The sequence below is a fragment of the Centroberyx gerrardi genome, chromosome 9, assembly GCF_048128805.1.
Source record: "Centroberyx gerrardi isolate f3 chromosome 9, fCenGer3.hap1.cur.20231027, whole genome shotgun sequence".
NCBI classification, from domain to species: Eukaryota; Metazoa; Chordata; class Actinopteri; order Beryciformes; family Berycidae; genus Centroberyx; species Centroberyx gerrardi.
In genome coordinates this window covers 20,595,662-20,615,424 of record NC_136005.1, presented here as the reverse complement: position 1 = coordinate 20,615,424, position 19,763 = coordinate 20,595,662, and the positions used below count along the sequence as shown (strand labels likewise).

General features: G+C 42.4%; 2 protein-coding genes across 2 annotated transcripts in view; both read left to right on the top strand.

The window, feature by feature from the left end:
* LOC139926661 (proproteinase E-like) overlaps window positions 1-4,810 on the top strand; it is a 32,961-nt gene extending 28,151 nt beyond the window's left edge. Inside the window, exons 8-10 of the mRNA XM_071918436.2 lie at window positions 3,541-3,616; window positions 4,634-4,658; window positions 4,794-4,810. Coding sequence (XP_071774537.1) covers window positions 3,541-3,616; window positions 4,634-4,658; window positions 4,794-4,810 — 118 coding nt within the window. The remainder of the gene's footprint in view (window positions 1-3,540; window positions 3,617-4,633; window positions 4,659-4,793) is intronic.
* Window positions 4,811-4,890: 80 nt separating this feature from the next.
* Window positions 4,891-18,099, top strand: adcyap1r1b (adenylate cyclase activating polypeptide 1b (pituitary) receptor type I). Its single transcript, XM_071918397.2, has 13 exons — window positions 4,891-4,947; window positions 8,944-9,046; window positions 11,576-11,689; window positions 12,164-12,267; window positions 12,381-12,478; window positions 15,452-15,584; window positions 15,911-16,064; window positions 16,182-16,242; window positions 16,348-16,417; window positions 16,531-16,622; window positions 17,040-17,169; window positions 17,515-17,556; window positions 17,845-18,099. The coding sequence occupies exons 1-13, from the start codon at window positions 4,891-4,893 to the stop codon at window positions 18,031-18,033; spliced, it is 1,347 nt and encodes a 448-aa protein (XP_071774498.1). The 3' UTR covers window positions 18,034-18,099.
* The last annotated feature ends 1,664 nt before the right edge of the window (window positions 18,100-19,763 follow it).

Below are 19,763 nucleotides of genomic sequence, written 5' to 3'. Positions count from 1 at the left end.
AAATAGTGATGAAAACAATGGCTACAATGTCACAATCTCTATGTGCCAAATTTATAAATGAATATCCTTACTATTGATCTGGGAGAGCACTTTGAATATCTGAACAGTACTTATCCAAAATGGAAACACTGTGTTTGCATTTCCACTTGATTTAAATCTACTATTTATATTGTGCTCAGCACATCAGTCAAATCATAGAATCCCTCGCTAGATTTGCTTGACTCAAAGCAAATGTGTCCTCAATCATTAACACATAACTGCTAAAACCTTATAGATAAAGTTCATAGCAACATGTGCACAGATGTTATCCATAAAGTAGAAGGGAAGAGCTCCTCTGTCTATCAGTTAACATTTAAATGGCCCAATTAGCTTTGTTATGTTTGTCTGGCCGGGGCAGCAGAGGAGAGAGGGAGGATCGGACATTAGGCGTCAGGCCCGGTCTCAGCACGGCAACCTTGTAACACACCCAGTATCACCCATGAGCCTACTGCCCTTTAGTCGAATCAAGGAGGTCCGGTTTTGGGTGCTGCCGCAATACACATGATGAAGAATAATGTTTTAATTTGCCCCTACTGTTCCTTTGAATTCTCACAGCAAATTAGCACCTTGCGCTGAGCCATTCACACTCTGCTGCCGAGACAGGGAATGAAGGCGTTCATTACAGCAGTCGTTCTGTGGTTTGTTTTATTGTATCTATATCCACGTTCCTTATTATCTTATTGCAAGGCCAGCGCTCCCGCATGGGGCCGTGAGAATCATTAAGTAAATCCTATCACGCTGCATGCTTGACCTGTGTCGCAGTTTGGATCCATAACAGGCAGTCAGCAGTCACTCCTCCGCCCACATGTCGAAGAGATGGAGATCAGGCGTTAGATGCGTGGCGTTGGGCGTCAAGGTGTAGCCATGCAGGCGTCTCTCACCGCTTATACTGGGTCATGCTGGAGAGCCGCAGCACTCTCACAGCTGAGATGGCATCACCAGCCACTATCATACCTACCCCACCTCAGATAAGTGCTTCTTCTCCGCACCTCCTTCACTCCTCTGTCTTCCTCCTGTCTCGCCCCGCTCACACTCACTTTTGTTACACTGCACTGGTTAGTTGGGTGGGGTGGAAATCAGGGGGGAATTCAGCTATTTGGCTGCTGTTGGTATGTGTGTCTCTCTGCCTCAGGGGTGTGTGTGTGTGTGTGTGATCTTATCATTACTATTCCTTTACTCGTGTTTCCACCCAAGGTGTCTTTGCCTTGGTCCCATGACTACGCAGTTCCCTAAGGAATTGTGGGAAAAAAAAGGGACATAATGGGAGCGAGAAACCAGGACAGCTTTCATACTCTCCCTATGTAATATGTGCAACCCCTCCCCCTCCCATTTCCCTCCAAAAATAATGAAGACTAAGTCATGTCTGTGTATATTAATTCCTCTCATAATTCCTCGGTCTAAATATAGAGCTAGAGACATGAGTGACTTACTGGAGTATTCAGCGGGCATTAGGCAGCCCAGTGCTGGATTAACACACCGTATGATGATTCTTGGAGAACCAGGGAGAAGAATAATTCTCTTTCTGGAGGACTTTGCTCTGTGGAAGTGTATTCTTCTGCTGCTGCATTGACTAAGGACATAATTAAACCACGTTACACAGTGGAAAAAAGCATAGGTCAGTGGGAAGGCTGATGAGAAACTGTTAGTTAAGAGTATGGGGTTGAGGGCCTGTTAATAAGTGGAGGGGGATGTGCTGGTGCATGCCTCCATTCTCTAGGCTGCAACAGCTGTCAGAGCAGAGCAATACATGTGCTGAGGGACAAAACTGCTCTGAATGGGCTCCAGTGTCACATCAAAGGAAAACATGAACACACATAGCAGGGAGGCAATCTCTCTCTCTATCTCTCTCTTATTATCATGATTATGATTATCTCCCTTGTTCTGTATGTCTTTCTTTCTGTCTTTCTCTGTCTCTCTCTCTGTCTCTCTCTCTTTCTTAGTTTTTCTCCATTCTGTATTTCTTTCTTTCTGTCTTTCTCTGTCTGTCTGTCTCTCTCTCTCTCTCTCTCTCTCTCTCTCTCTCTCACACACACACACACACACACACTCTAATGATGCCTCTCATCACAGAGTTTTCAAAGCCTCTCTCTCTTCATAACAGCTGCATCTCTCACTATAGGTGAGAGTGATCATTAAGAATCTCTTGCCTCTCTTTTCCCTCGTGCTCCGGAGAGAAATATGTTTCTCTTAACACACACACACACACACACACACACACTCTGTGGTGTCTTTATGTCTGCCTTTTCTCTCGCTCTCTTTTCCTACTGCAGCTTCTCCTATCTTTTCAGTTTCTCAGTCACTCCTCTTCCTCCTCTTAACTACAACATTTCTTCAAGTCCAAGCACATGGTGCATTTTATTGGTGCTATCATAAAGCAGATCAACCCAAAGCGAGATAAAGTCTAGTGTTTGCAGGTGATCTGTGTGGAAGTAATTAACATGCCTGTACACTACAGGCATTATACATGTGCCTGTTACTAGGTGTGTGTTTGCGTGAGTGTGTGTGTTTGTGTGTGAATGTTTGGTCTGGGGTGAAGGGGGTGAACATGTCTGTGCGTGCATGTGTGTGTGTGTGTTCCCCAAGGCTGTTGTGTGCCTTTTTGATTGTGCATCAACTTTCATTCAGGCCATCAGTGTTGAACATGAAAGCCACTGAGACTCATTAAACTACTGATTACAGTTAGGGAAGACTCCTGAGCAGCTGCTGCACACACACACACACACACACACACACGCACACACACACACTTCTAGGAGTTTCTTGTTTGCGGATAACTACGTGTATCTACGTATCACCTTAGTTGTGTTGTCGTGTTTTCCCTCTCTCTCCCTCTCTCTCTCTGCGTCTCTCACTCACACACACACACACAGACATACACACACACACCATTACTCCAGGCAGGATGAGATACCATCAGTATCTTTTGGCTTGTAACATATGACTGGTTTCATCCCCTAGAACTGAATTAATGGCGATTGTGCTCGAGCACTCACCATGAAAGCTTTTTCTATAGAGGAGGCATTATGGTGGCCTTGGCAAAGCAGTTTGTTGTGGATTCCCATTCATGTTGTTCCCTGCATGTTATTTTTCATGTGTGTGTGTGTGCGTGTGTGTGTGTGTGCTTGTGTGTGTGTCTTCCTTCTGTGACTTAATGCCCCATACCCAAGTATGAATGGTCTTCTCATACCTTCATATTCTATGTACAGGCCTCTATTCAAATCTGCTCAGTTTATATCTGCAAAATTGGAAACGTCTACAGACATACACGATGAATTTTGGGGCCATGTAAAGAAGATAAATTGAACTTTGAAGGTGAGCCAACAATCAGTAAGGTTCAATGATTAATAATATACTGCCAAAAAAATGAAGCTAATCGCTGTATCTAAGAGTGTCTGTGTACAGTAGAGCAGGAGAAGGAGCAGAAGGGAGTTCCAGGTCCACATGGTCCCGTTCAGATCCAAGCTCAGCAGCCCTCTCAGCTGTTGCTCTTGACAACGGCAGGAGGGGGGACTTGGTTCTGGCAGCGTTTCGGTGGAGTAAGAATGCCAAGCTCACCCTGTGGGACATGGCCCGAGCAGTCAGTCCTGCTACTTGGCTTTACTAGGCTCAAGCTAACCCTCCAGGCACGTACATTCATACTGCATGCATGAGCAAACACTTGCACGGATGCATGCACGTGCGCACACACACGCCAAATGGCTCTTTCTCAGACACCCAAATGCTAGTGTTGGCCCGCGGTTTGTAAAGCCAAACAATCATTTCATATGCAGACATGCACCCGATAACTTCTCAGTGGTTGGTAGAAAGTGTGGTGCAAATCTTATCTCTCCAATCACTCTAAGGGAAAATTAAGTGGGAGGTTCTGATGGAGCCTTTTCAGTGCATTTTCAAACTGTTTTTGAGTGCACCTGGTACTGAAAATGACAGAAATCATGTTGTTATTGTGTCACATTGTTTTTTTTAAATGCAAAGCTAATGCCATGGTTTGTAATGGTCACAAAAGCCACTATAAAAGTCATACAGTCATACTTCTACATAGCTGTCATTCAGAGCAAACTTTGTATCTCACTGTATGGGAAATGAACTGTTTTTGCGTGTCATAAATAAATATGTGATATAAAAGAAGGCAGTTTATATGTATTTTCAATGTTGGAGTCACAGGAATTTTCTGAAATTACTAAAGGTTTGCATCACCTTGGTATAGGTTTAATTTGTCTTTCTTTCATGTTAAATGTGAGGGTGTTTCCAGAGCTAGAGCCTCAGAATCAGCATCAGTCTGTAACCTTTTAGACAGGTGACTTGAAAGATGCTCTAGACCAGGGGAGTCAAACCGTGTGCCATGGAGGGCCGAGTGTATACAGGTCTTCGTTCCAACCAAAGACTACAGGTGATTTCACTGATTAGTTCCTCCTCTTTGGTTGAAGGTGTGCTAATCAGTGAAATCACCTGCTTATGTTATTAAACACACATATACTGCACATGCACAAACCCACATGCATGCACGCACACACAACTTTTTTTTTCATTTTCTCTAGTCTATCTCCTTTTCTAGTCTACAAATCTCTTAGCATTTCTATTTAATTGTGTCTCTCAGGTGGATACGATGCAGACAAACGTGGGTACATTCGATATATATATGCTGCACTGAATATACTGTGCACACTCTTTTATAAAGACATGTTCAACAGCCCCGCCCGCGCTCCACCCACCTCTCTTCAGTGACTCTTAACGTCCTACTCCTTTGTGTTTTTCAGATCCCAAGGTGAGCTGACCAGCATCCTGTCCTGTGCGCCTGTCAAGCCCATAAGAGCTCGGTCTATATAGGAAACTCCTGACTCAGAGGAACACAAAATGTCCGCTGCCACCATCAGCCCGCTGATCCACACCCTCTTCCTCCTCTTGCCCTTGGTAAGCTGATCACCAACCTTTTTTTTTTTTTTTGCAGTTTCGGAGGGAAAATGGGTAGTCTAACTTCAATTTATGTGTGAGTGTGTGTGTGTGTGTGTGTGTGTGTGTGTGTGTGTGCATGAGTGAGTGTACTTCCTTGCGTGCGTGTTGGCAAAAGTAATGAAATGAAAAGTGACTCAGCAACAGGTGGGGCTGTACCTGAATAAATTCAAACAGGGATTGAGGCTTCATTTTCATGCACTTGTACAGTCACTCACAGTGTCACAATAACAGATAAAGCTGTGTTTTCATTAATAATTTATTGATCAGCGAGTGGCTGGAATAACAGATAGGGATGCATTGTCATTACTTATTCATTGTTTATTCAACATTATTCCTGTCTGTTGAATCTGCTGGGAAGGAGAAGCTCCTTGTTACGGTTACTTGCTCTTCTCCTTTCCTCTCCTCTCCTCTCCTCCTCTCCTCTTCCTCCCCTCTCCTCTCCTCTCCTCTCCTCTCCTCGAGTAAAGTGATTCTCCATTACAGTAGTTGGCTGTGATCTGAATTGTTGTCAGAGGAACTGAGAGATAGGTTTATATGAGCAAAGCGGTCTGCTGAAAATGAGGATGTGTCCATGAGAGAGACGGGGAAGAGCATCAGAGAGAGAGGAGAGGGAGTGTTGGGTGGGTGAGAGGGAGGATGGAGAGGTTCTATTAACATGTGTAGGAAATATCGGGGGTCGTTTTGCATTTTTCCTTGTATAGGTCTTGGTTATGTTGAGAGAGAGGGAGAGAGAAAGAGAGAGTAGGGTTTGTGGAGGGGGAACGGGAATGAAAATTACACAGTCTATATATTGCACTGTGGGAAGGTGGGAAGATTGAATTAGAAGAGAGAGAGATAGAGAGAGAGAGAGAGAAAGAGAGAGAGACAGAGAGAGAGCGAGAGAGAGAGAGAGAGAAAGAGAGAGAGACTGTATATGTAATGGGGTACATGACTGTTTATGTAAATTGGGACTCTAATCCCTCCTGGGTGAGGGTTGGAGGCTGACACTGCCCTCATCAGTATGCATGACCGACTCATAGTAAACATTTCTCATGATACAAGGCCTCACACACACATCCAGACACGGACACACACACACACACACACACACACACAAACCTTTTATGAAGTTACCTGTGGTAATGGCAAACTGTGAGCGCATCATTATGGTAAAAAGAAAACTGTCGTAGCACAATAGCTCATGAGTGGGTGGGTGAAGGGAAGGGGGGGGGGGGGGGGGGGGGGTATTTTTCAAGAATAATCCTCCATGTTGGCAGTAATGATGTTTGGCCAGTAACGTGAAATGACGTCTAATTTAAAGAGGCTCTCTGCTGTGGCGTTGTCTTCTTGTCGTCTGGGGTTCACTCACTAGCTGCTGCCTAGCAACCGCCATTGCTAATTAAAACAGACAATACATCTCCACCAAACTTACCACTGTCAGCTCCTGTGAGCTCATGAATCTGTGTGATTTGGAGAGAAACAGTTTTAACACGTTAGCATCATAGTAGATGATCAGTCCAGAAACACCAGCCAAATGTATAGAGAATGATAATGGATGACTGCCTCCAATAGCTAATAGTCGATTTTGCTGTTTTTCCCTAACTAATTTCTTTCCATAGTGTACATAGCATTGAATTGTTGTCAGACAAATGCCATGACTTTTGCTATTCTATTTTTCCATACTCAATTCAATATTGTACATAGAATGGGGTTATTTGGCAGAATGATACCATTAATCTATAGCCATGCCTCTATCCAAGCAACACCTGTTTGTTATTGTTGTTGTTGTCTCAAGGTGAGTTGGTAATAATGTAGTGAAACGTTAGTGGAGTGAAATCGTGATCCAGGGCAATTAGCTGATGATGAGGTTGTCACACCATGACATAGAAAGGCCACACACAGATTGGACCACGACCATTCTGTAATCATATGAAAAGTCTGTGCTTTTTTTGAATGCAGATTTTTTATATTCATATCATATTATATCGTTTTTACACGTTTTAAACATTAACTGTTCTGTTTTGTGTCCCATTATGATGTTGGTTATCTTGTGTCTGTCATTGGCTGTCCTTTACATGACCCTGAACTACTTTTAAAGCTACTATGTGCAACTTTTCACCTTGAGGCAGCAAAGTGCATTGCAAGTCCTGCTGTCCCCAAAACCTCCTGAAGATCATTGAAAAGCCAATTTCAGGTAAACAGGGTTATTTAGGCATGTGGGGTCACAGACAGACAGACTTACAGTATTTATTTAGTTATTTTAATGTGAAAAAATGTGCATATTGCAGCTTTAACCTTAAATTTGATTTCTCTGAAGCTGGTACTACCAATATCCTACATTGAGGTTACAGGAGGTGCCACAGAACACTGCTAAGTAGTGTTAGTGTGGTATATTAGTGAAGTAGCAGTGGGGTCAGAAGCCGTGGTGCTGTAGGCAGTGATTTAACGACTGGATTAGTTTAAAATTTATATGGTATGACATAATGGCTCTCTCCATTGACCATGTGATCATTTAGCAAGCATTACGCAGCCGTACTCACACACACACACACACACACACACACGCACGAACGCACATGTACACGCACTCTGAAAGCTGATCAAGCTGGGCACACACAGTTTGACCTAATTAGATGTAGTATGATGATCCAGGATGGACAGATAGTGATATAATTAGTCACAGGAGACTACACAGGATACACACACACACACATAGAAGCACACACAAACTCATGCTTAAACTTTCCCAGGCTCACACAGCCAAGTTGCATCAATCACACAAAATGTTTGGCTTCGCTACTGTACCTTCACCAAAACACCCATCCCTCTGGCTGCCATGTACATAGAAATTCACAAAATGTGTGTCATCAGTCACTAGTGTATTAGACCATATAGCACTGTTAGTCTGCAGGTGGCCTTTCGTACAGCGCACATGCAGACAGTGTGCGTCTACACTTGTTTAACACCGCTGCCAGCCGATGCACAATAAGTGATGTGTTTCTATTACACCGGTGCCTGGCAGAATTCTCTGTGTATGACTCCACAATGAGCGCGGCTGACGTCAGTGAATAATAGCCGAGCGCTCCCCTGGTGCGCCTCGTAAAGCTGTGACGCGGCGTCTCCCAGGCTGATACCAGCACAAAGACACAAGAGCGTCCCCTTGCCAGACACCCGCCTCCATCGGCACCCCGCTCTGACCTCCAGCGCCGGCCCAGCATTGTGCGGCTGTCAGCGGGCAGAGAGGGTTTGTGAGGAGGGCCTTCCTGGACGCGACCTCCATGTCTGTGGTTGTAGCTCCGGGGTTCTGGCTGTCGTTCTGATCTCTGGTCTCCACTGTGTTGAAGATATTGGAAAGCGTTTTAGCTACCATAACAGTCTCTCTGTCCGTCTGTCTGTCTGTCTGTCTGTCTGTCTGTCTGTGTGTGTGTCTGCGGTCCCTATAGATGGGAGCGATGCCTGCCATGGTCCAGTGTGAGCAGTGCATGTTTGAGTGTCTTTCCTGCCTTGTTTTCAGTAGGATAATGCCTCTCCACCGGGTCAGTTAACACAGGGAAAATGCCAGCAGCTCTGAAATGGTTTGTTTAATTGGTTGAGTGTTAAACAGGTCCCAGCACTAAGACCTCTCCCACACTGTGGTGTGAACCACATGGTGAAACTAATGAAGCAGCGTCTTCCATTTTACCTTTGGGTCCCTCTTCTCTGCTGTGATGTAATCCTTAACCATTTGACTCTCTCTCTCTCTCTCTCTCTCTCTCTCTCTCTCTCTCTCTCTCTCTCTCTCTCTCTTCAGTTCAATTCAATTCAATGTGCTATATTGGCATGATAGTTTACAAACAAACAATATTGCGAAAGCATGTAACAAGAAATTAATCATTAATTAATCAACTCTCTCTCTCTCTCTCTCTCTTTCTCTCTGTGGTGTGTGGTGTGTGTGTGTATGTGTGTGTGTGTGTGTGTGTTCATGCTGTCTTCCAGGTTTCAGGCCAGCATGGGCACTCTGACTGTGTCATCAAGAGAGAGCAAGAGAAATGCATGGAAAAGATCGCTTCAGATGATCCAGGAAATGATCCAGAATTTGGTAGGTCATGTGTGTGTGTGTGTGTGTGTGTGTGTGTAGGTGTGTGTGTGTGTGTCTGTGTCTGTGTTTGTGTGAGCGAGTGTAGCCTTTAATTCATCCCCCTCATTTTAAATACTATTTTGTTTATGTTGTAGCAGTGTTCAACGGGAGCTGGTTAAAAAACAAGAATAAACACAGCGATTAATAAGGAGAACAACTTCAGGGGTGCCATACTAATGAGCGGGAGATAATTCAACAAATGGGAGTTGAGTCTGACCGGCTTGTCTGCAAAAAGAGATCATTATGTAGGCTTGTTGCTTGTGAAATGTGTGTGTGTGTGTGTGTGTGTGTGTGTGTGTGTGTGTGTGTGTGTATGTGTGAGCCTGTTTTGTGCGTGTTTTGTAGAACAAATAACAATGTAGGTCCAACAGAGAAACTCAACAAAGTAAATGAATTATGGCATTGCACTCTGTGCCTCTGCTTGTGAGTGAAGCAGAAGGCTCTAAATGGACAGCGTCTTATGATGAAAAATGCAAGCTGACCAGTGCGCCAGTGAGTGACAGGCGTCTCATCTGACAGATTGGATGATGGATAAAGAGGAAAATAGACTGAGACAGGGTCTTCATCCCTCCAACCATCACAATCAGCTGCTGGTGCTTCCACCGTACTGTGTTCCCTAGAGTCACTCCACTATTGACTCTGGCCTGTGCTGTTAAAATAACAACACAGTGCTCAGTGGAGCAAGGATGGACGTCTACTGTGAGAGACTCCTTGTTATTAATGCTGAAAAACCTTTAGGGTTTTAACATGAAAATGAAATTCTAGGAATATCTGAAGAGTGTCTGTGAGGAAACTGAAGATAAATATAGCAGTTCTCTTCAACTGTGTGTGTCTGTGTGTGCATGCGTGGACATGTTTGTGTGTATTGTGATGATGGAGGGTGAAAGTTACAATTTGGGAAGACAGCAGCACAGCTGGCCCGGGATACTAACAGTGTTTCAGCTTGAAGCCGCATGCTGTGCTGTCACACTGAATGTCTCTCTCTCTCCAGCACTCCAGTGAAGTGTATAGCTGCTTATGCTGCAGTTCTGCTTTACGTGACTGATATTGAAACACAATGACCTCTTCTATATACACGCTGTTAAGTAATACTGGGGGACAATACAGAGGGATGGTTTGACGGTAAATGGGGGAGGGTGGAGCTTTGCACCTGATTTCTCTGAATTGTAACTCTGGCCATGTGCTCTTAACAGTAAAAAGGTGGCTGGGGTCAATGAGGGAAGAGGGGGTGGAGTGGGTGGGAGGGACAGCACCATGGTTGTGAATCTCAATGACAGTCTGGCAAGGTCACCGGCGGTATACCAAACACACACTCACACTTATTAAATGGCCGCACAACCTGTGCTATGTGAAATCCATTTAGTCCTCCAAGTTATAGCCTGACCAGCCAGCTTCATGCTATTATCCTTGAGACAGGGATGTAATGTAATGTAATGTAATCATTTGGGATACTAACCATTTGACTGATATCTGCATTTCCATTTGCCCGTTTCGGGCTAGTGAAGAAATATCGGCACTAATCGAAAAATAGAAACCATGGGCCAACAGACTAAATTAAATAAATTCTCCATCAAAGATCAGAAAATTGATGAAATCTATTTAAGTGTTCATCACATGCATTAAAAGGGCAATTATAGCTGTGTTGTAGCATTCATTTGCCACCTGCTGGACAGAGCTGGCAGCATAATGTCACACTAAAATGATGCCGTCAATGAAAATACATTAGTATGATGAGCTGACTCTTCTTAGCTAGGCCGGGCTAAAGACAAGGCAGTTTAGGGTGTCACTGTAACCTAAATTTGGAAATCTACTTCATCAGACTTCACTTTTAGCTAGAACATTACTGTATGGACCCACACCCATTACTTGTATGTTTAATAGACCTCCATGATGGAGCCAGCTGTGGTTACTAGACACAACTGCAAAGCCTGTATTAAAATACCATCTTACAAAAACATAGAAACAAATTTCACTAATCGTCTTCTCTCTAAAATCTATCATTTTTGTTCATTATATCTTCGTTAACTACCCAGTCAATCCCCACGCTACCAAGACTCTCTGTAGTCTCTTCCTTTCCTAGATATGCAAACTCACATAGTAATGACTGGCAGTTGGGCTGTTGCCATGATTCAATATTGGCAGAAAATGATGCTTTCATATTAATATTTTATTTAAAAACAAACAAACAAACAAATAAACAAGCTGCAGCAACAATTCTGCCCTTTGGAGGGATGCGGGACCCTACATGCAGCAGATACTCTGTTTAGGGAGGGGCAGAACTGTAGTGGACAGTATAAGAGTTTAATTACAAAAAAATGGTCCTTGCTTGTTCAAAAGGACATGACATGATTTTTGTGTAAGTTATGTTTTTGGGGATCTGTGATTTAGAAATATCAGTAGATGACGCTCAGGTAGCATTTTTCCCAAATTGGGCATACAGTGTTTTGGAATAAAACCGCTCATATATCTCTCTACCTGCTGTGTCCCCAGGGTGCCAATGGTTTTGGGACAACCTGACATGCTGGCAGCCTGCCAGGATTGGCGAAGTGGTGGAGGTCAACTGCCCTGAACTCTTCTCTGAGTTCATGAGCGAAGAAGACTACGGTCAGTTACAGATGGCAGCAGCAGCTGGGATAGGCTACTCATGCTGAATTACAATTTGAAATTAATTAAGTTGATTTTATTGGATTATTTAAAGCAACTTGTTTATACCCAAAAGAGCAAACCCTTATTCATATTGCAGTGTAGTAGCACAAGAGACAATACAGTTTAAATTTGACCAATTTCATGCCAAAAATGCAAAAGAACCTGCAAGAATTCAGTGTTTACCCCAGAATTTTATCCTTGGCGGTGTGGAAAAGTCTCCAAAACAACATTTATACCACAAGATACTAAAACTCTATTGAAGCTCTATTAACTGATATAATTAATTCTTCCTGATTCCACACTACTCACAAGTCTGACTCCAGATGTACTTCTGACACTGGCAGATGTAAAGTCTGTGTTTGTTTGAACCTCAGTTGTATAACCTCTCTGCCAAAATAAACCATTATCAAATAAACTGTATTGTGTTCACAGAGCTGGGGAAGGTGAGCCGTAACTGTACTGAGTTCGGCTGGTCTGAGACCTTCCCTCACTACGTAGACGCCTGCCTCTTTGATGACGGCAACAGCAGCCACCCGGTAAGCAAACCACTAAAGTGCCTTCAGCCACCTCTATTTAAGGGTTTTAATGTATGTATCTGTCAGCTGTCACACTGCAGAGTATATTTATTGTGCTGTTGTCTCCTGTTTAGGATATGTACTATGTGTCAGTGAAGGCTCTGTATACCGTGGGCTACAGCACCTCCCTGGTCTCCCTCACCACGGCCATGGTCATCCTGTGCAGGTTCAGGTGAGACATTTCAATCTGGATCAGTCACTGTTGGTGTACGACAGCAGGGTCTGGTGTTGGGGAAACAGCAGTCGGGCGACACAACCCGACAACACAGTGAGAACGGTGCCAACAAGTCCCGGAGGGGAGTTCATTAGACAAACGTGGAGGTGGTGAGGGGAAGAGGTGGTGGGCAGTGGAAGGTGTCGGTGCTTCAGGGTCCAGTGAGGTGAAGTTCGAAGGGGGATTCAGGTGGAGGACAGAGGGAGTGTGTCCTAAATGTTCGGCGGTCCTCAGGGTAGAGAGGCAGCCAGTCAGTGAACTCTTTTGTCTGCAGGAAGAGAGAAAAACAGCATGCAGTCTGGGGACGAGCTGAAGGGAAAGTAATATTCCTTGGTTGAAGTCAGAATAAAGAATCTTAATAGTCTTTATAATCTTTATTGATTGCTTGGTAAAAAGCCATAGAGAATTTCATGATGAGGTGATGATGAGGTGCAGGCACATATCGTAAAACTTCCAGTAATGAAAGTTTAAAAAAAAAATGTATTTACATCAACAAAAGACCAGGCCTTTATTAGAGACAGGCAATAATTTATTTTGGTCCACAGTAGTATGGCTAAACATGAATTTACCACTATTTTGTAAAGAATTCCAAGGAATTTCAAGGCTTATGCACAAGTACCTGTAGGGCCTTTCCACGAATGGAGTTGAAATTGGGTCTGAAGCTTTTTAAAAAACAAACTTTGTTTTTAGGTTTATTTCAATAAAGTCATAATGAAAGAAGATGTTTAACCTTCAGAAAATGTTATTTGCCCACCTCAGGTCATCAAACAAAGTATTTTATAAGCTGTTTTTTCCTGACATGCGCACCATTTTTGCAACCCTGTTACCAATATTTAAGTAGGTTTCTGAATAACATTTAAAATTCTATTGCAACATATTTTTCTATTTTCTAGATATAATTAATATATATGTTGAATGTAGTCCTTTTAAATCTCTCAATATAAGGTACAACCAACAAATTTCCCTGTGTTTTGTCACTTTTCATTGTATGCTAAAGACTTTATTGAGTTATTTTTGATTAAAAAAAAAGAAAATATTACCAATTGGTGAGTACTTATCATTTTAACTTAATAATTAAGTTATTACATTGTTATTATAGTAAGCATAACTGTAAAGACTGTGTGTAAAATACTGTTTTCATTAAAAATGATTGAGTAACAGGGTTGAACTTTGCTTAACAGGGTTGCAATGAGTAACAGGGTTGAACAAATAATGCACTTTAACACATTTTATGCACATTTTTAAACATGAAATTGCATTTACAAACTCTTTTATCAGAACACCTACTATTGCTGTGTGTTATTTTTAAACAAATATGAATTTCGATACCTCGTTTGACTCCATTCACTAGGCAGAGTAGCAGATGCAACCGACTGATGGCTGATCCACAATTTCTCTACGCACGTGTGTGGGTGTGTGTATGTGTTTGTTATGCCTACATAAGAAGGTCTGCTTGTTAACATTAGTTAATGTGTTGGTAAACAGTTAACAATGTGTTAGTAAATGATAACTTTCATTTGCAAACACTCCGGAAAAGGGTTATTAACACGTTTATATACATGTGAATAGGTCTGCTTGTTAATGTTAATACATACATTTAGTCATTTACAATGTATTACTACGGCTTTTGTAAGCATTTGCTAACAGCAACAAGCAGACCTATTAACATGTATACAAACATGTTAATAACACTTTAACTGACATATTGTTAACTGCCTAATAACACATTAACTAATGTTAAAGCCAACATATTAACATGTAAACAAACATGTTAATAACAATTTACAGATATTTAGGGCCCGAGCACTGATGGTGCGGAGGACCCTATTGCATTTGCAAGGATTAGTTTTCATATTTATATTTTGTATTTAATATTTATATTTTGTATTGAAAAACATACACAATAGGCTACACTATACTTATATCAACCCTAACCCTAACCCTAACCCGTCTCATCCAAAACCTATGTGATTTGCAACCCTGTTACTACTGCACAACCCTGTTACTCAACAATGAGTAACAGGGTTGCACATGGCTGCAAGTAACAGGGTTGCAGATTTAGCCTAAAGGATGCTATAACTCAGGAGGGGTTAGCTAGCTACGGAGCACATGTTGCATGCTAGCTACTGATAAGCATATCTTTTTAATAAAGTAAACTAAAATTATATTCAAATATATTTTCTAACAATAATTTTGGTAACAGGGTTGAATCCTTGAGGTTGACGAAAGCAGCCAACAATGACATTTCTATGAAAATAGAGAAAATGAAAGGAGGGTACTTACATGTGGCCTGGCCATTGTCCAGAAAAGATCTTGATGATGTAACGTCGTGTTAATATCTGATTTATGGAATGTTCCATTTTTTTTCGTAGGGGGGGTCATGTTTTGGTAACAGGGTTGCACTTTAAACGTGGGACACAGGTTAATACCATGTTTTAATAATTAAAATTAATTATTAATGAATTTATATCATTTATAAATATTAAAATACATACAATTGCACACAACTATATTGAAATTACCATATTACTGGAAGATCTTTTAGGAAATATTTCATGTAGTAGTTCAATGTCATGGTGGGATAAACTTAATGTGCATTTTTTTTGTTAATTTAAAGACTAATTTACAGATAAATATTTGAAATAACAGTGTAATTCATTTCACTTTTCACATAGAAATATATATTTTTACTATTTTGCTTTAAATCACTCCTCAAAAGGAGGTGGGACATAAATTCAACTCCATTCGTGGAAAGACCCTGTATCTATGGCAGCTTTAATGATATTTTAGTAATTCTGCCATATTTTTGTATCCGGCTTTTATTGGGGATGTGTATTTAGAGAAAGTGTGGAAGTTTTACGGTGATACTGTAAGGGGAAGGGGACACAGAATTCATCATTGCTGAGTTACTGATCCTGGTTTTCAACACAGGAAACTGCACTGCACCAGGAACTTCATCCACATGAACCTATTTGTGTCATTCATCCTGAGAGCCATTTCCGTCTTCATCAAAGACGGCGTGCTTTACGCCAAGGAGGACAGCGAGCACTGCTTCATACACACTGTGAGTAACACAAATGTGCACGCACACCAACCCAGTCTCTGTTCTTTTGTGATAGGCAGTCAATGATTTGTTCAAACGTAACAAGGAATTTAGTGGTGGGCAGGTAAATTATTTTTCTTCTCTTAATTCTGTTTTTTTTTTTCCTCACATTTTCCCCGAAATCCATACTTACCTTGGGGAATATACTCAGTAATTTGTGCGAGCAAATTGAATTCCATTCCCCTACCTTCAAATCGCCCCTTGATGATTAGATTAGATACCTGCACTCCCTCTTCAGAAATGCACTCGAGCTAATCACAGTTGTCTTTGTCTGTTTCTCCTTGAAGGTGGAGTGTAAAGCGGTGATGGTGTTCTTCCACTACTGCGTCCTCTCTAACTACTTCTGGCTGTTCATCGAGGGTCTGTACCTCTTCACTCTACTGGTGGAAACCTTCTTCCCCGAGAGGAGATATTTCTACTGGTACATCATCATTGGCTGGGGTGAGACATCTGCCATCACACCCTGACTTGACTTGCTGGATTTGATCTTGATATGATCAAGTGATTAAATGCCCAATGTGTTAATGTATGCATTGTATTTTTGTATGTTACAATCAGGAACCCCCACAGTCTGTGTGACCATATGGGCGGTGCTGAGGCTGCACTTCGATGACATAGGGTACGTTATGGCCCACAGCATTTAGTCCTAAGTTGGAGGCTGTCTTTATATGTGGTGACTGTCCAATATGATGAATGTTTGCATATTTTTTACCTCTTCTCTCAGGTGTTGGGATATGAATGACAATGCTGCCATCTGGTGGGTGATAAAGGGACCTGTGCTGGCCTCAATTATGGTGCGTTATCATTGATGTGTCTCTATTCTCATGTTCGAGAAACCTGAATACAAGAACAGTACTTTTTTTTTTACCAAGGATTTACTGGATTTTCACATTATATTCCCCCACAGATCAACTTTGTCCTCTTCATTGGCATCATCATCATCCTTGTCCAGAAGTTACAGTCCCCAGACATTGGTGGAAATGAATCCAGTATTTACCTGTAAGTAGCGCTTGTTTTTACTTGTATCTTTGTTGCCTGGCATTGAAAATGTTGTATTGGCTAGAGTTACACTTATCATTTGGATGTGATTCTAAAGATCAGATTTCATGAGATCACGTCACTGTATGTCCACACCGTGTGTCTGTTAAATGTGTTTGCATTATTTTTTTCTTGCTCTCCCTCTCCATCTCTTTACATTAGTTGTTACAACAAATGTATAATCCCCCTATAACTTCCATACTTAAATGTGAATGTAAATGTGCCAATTATCAGACAGTTAGCAGTTAGACATACATCAGACATACAGTTACTTCTTTCCTTTTTCCCGCAAAATTTGGACGACAACCCCATACTGTGTCCTAATTATAAGCAACGTACTGGTCCTCTCTTGATGATGTGGTGTGTGTTACTTGGCAGGAGGTTGGCCCGCTCCACTCTGCTACTGATTCCCCTGTTTGGGATCCACTACACCGTGTTTGCCTTCTCCCCTGAGAACGTCAGTAAAAGAGAACGTCTGGTGTTCGAGCTCGGCCTCGGATCCTTCCAGGTGAGTGGTCGGATGATTGGATGAATTCACATCAAGATCTAAACATGAGCCAAGAGAACAGACTGTCAGCTTTTGATTATGGCCAACATTTTTAATAATGTTAATACAAGAACACCAGCAAAACAACTTCAGATCATTATTTGTATACTTACACTTTTGGCTGTCCATACAAAAAGTGAAATTATATACATTGTTTCTACAATGCATGAGGATGCACTATTAAAATAGTTGTATAATATAAGCATTGGTTTAGACTGTAAAGTGTTTTATCTAATAAATTGTTATTGATACATTAGATATGCCAGTAGTTTTGTCTCATGTTTTTGATCCTCTGTGTCTCTTCAGGGTTTTGTTGTGGCTGTCCTCTACTGCTTCCTGAATGGAGAGGTAACGCTCCTTTAAAACAAAGAAATAACTGACACACACATCACATTTGTCTTCTGAATGCATAACTTATTTATTGAATATACAGAGCATTAATACTGAAACATCATATCGACAAGGAATAGAATTTGTTTTAAACTCAGATTTAAATTAATTAAAATAGATTTGCAACTTAAATCAGTGTGCAGATTGTACAAGACAGACAGGGCTAGAGTGATACTGAGGGACAGAGAGCTTGTGTCTTTCCAGCGGGGTCCATTAATAATGACCTTGTGAAGTATATCCCTCAAGGTGCAATCGGAGATCAAGAGGAAATGGCGCAGCTGGACGGTGAACAGATACTTTGCTGTGGACCTGAAGCACCGGCATCCTTCGTTGGCGAGCAGTGGGGTGAACGGGGGCACGCAGCTGTCCATCCTCAGCAAGAGCAGCTCTCAGATCCGCATGTCCAGCCTGCAGGCCGAGACCCCGGCCACCTGAACAGCAGCCAGGGGGGAGAAGCCCTGTCCAGCAACGGTGACACCTTCACAACCGGACCCGATGCTACCGACCTCACCGCTAAGCCCACACACACCCTCGTACCCATGACCAGCCTCACCAACCCGTTCCCAAACCCGTACCCCAACCCCTACCCAGACGCCACCGTAATGGAGACCCAACTCACCTCCGACAAGCTTGAGCCGGCTGGAGCCCAGACCCCACCCAGCCCCGCCGCGCAGCCCCGAGTCTGACCTGCCTGACCCCGAAACATGACCAAGCCTGAACCCCATGTGCCAAATCCAGAATCACAATCTCTCCAACTTTAGATCCCATCATCACCACCCGCCACCCTTGACCTGGTTCAGGTGCAGCTGGAATGAAATCCAAACTCAGTATTCCTATTCCTGGGCGGCCCGTCATTTGCGTTGGGCTTGACCTCACACAAGTAGGGAATCTAGTGTGGAATCCATCAAGACAGGATGTCTACCGAGTGGGTTGGCACCATGCAGGAGAGGCATAGTAAATGTTGTGTATATATCATTGTGTTGCTGTTAAAAGGCCTCCGGTGCTATATGCTGTATAGCACAGGCGGACCACTGTATTACTACAGCTAGAGGGCTCGTACCCTCTATGGCCAGTCACAGTAATCATTCCATTCTGTCTGAGGAAAGGAAGTTACTTACATTCTTCCTTCACCCTTTCCTCAAAATGTGTTTTAGCTCAATGAAAATTGTGTCAGACTGTATCTATACAGTATCTCTCTTTAATTGCGGATATAGCTGCTGTGCCATAGCGTGGACCAAACCATGTGAGATGGCTAATTCACAAGATAGGTAACAGAACGGGCAACCTAATGTAAATACCTGACTTCAACCAACCAACCGAGTAGCTACTTCCTGGTTTTGGTAAACATGCTGACAGGAATTGGAGGGATGAGAGTTCACCCCTTATAGATTGAACTACAATAAGGGTCAACTGAAACATGCTGGCTTCAAGTAGACCCTCATGAGGCCATGACTCATTTCTACAGAGTCATACCAGGATTCATTAACGTAAATAATACACACCCAATCCAGCCTGGGTGCTGATGGGAAAAATACAACAGCGAACCATTCCATCTCCAAAACATTTCAGTGCTTTTGATGTACAGTACAATGCTGTGTATGAAAGTTCAGTGACGTCAGCCTACAGTATTGTTTCCGCTGGCACAAGCCACCTGTTCCTGTGTAAGCTGTGACTGGTGTAAAGCGATATAATGAGGACGAAGACTCTTTCACAATCCAACGCAACTGTACTGAGGAATGTCGAGGAGGAATGTCATCCGGATGTAACGGGTGAAACCGAGGAGAGCAGTATTTATGAGAAAGACATGCATATTTTCTACAGTTACACGAAATGCCAAAAAACAATTACCAAGGTTAGATGCTTGACTCAAAGGATCTTCTTTGGATGTGTATACAGTGCTAAGGTTTGCCAACTACGACCACAAACAACCTCCTGGGATCTTAGCACTGGAAGTGAGCGGCCTGAGAAGAAGCCTTGGGTCCTCTCTGGGATCAGCGCGTCCATAGTTTTAAACAGCCGTTAGTACAGAAAATGTCAATGAAAATTTACTCATGACTGGGCATCATGAGTTCAATTGCTTGCATGAATTGCATTTCTCGTCCACGTGATTTTGTTTACTGTTTTTTTTGTGAAATTTCAGTGTTTAATTGGATGTTGAATTTGTT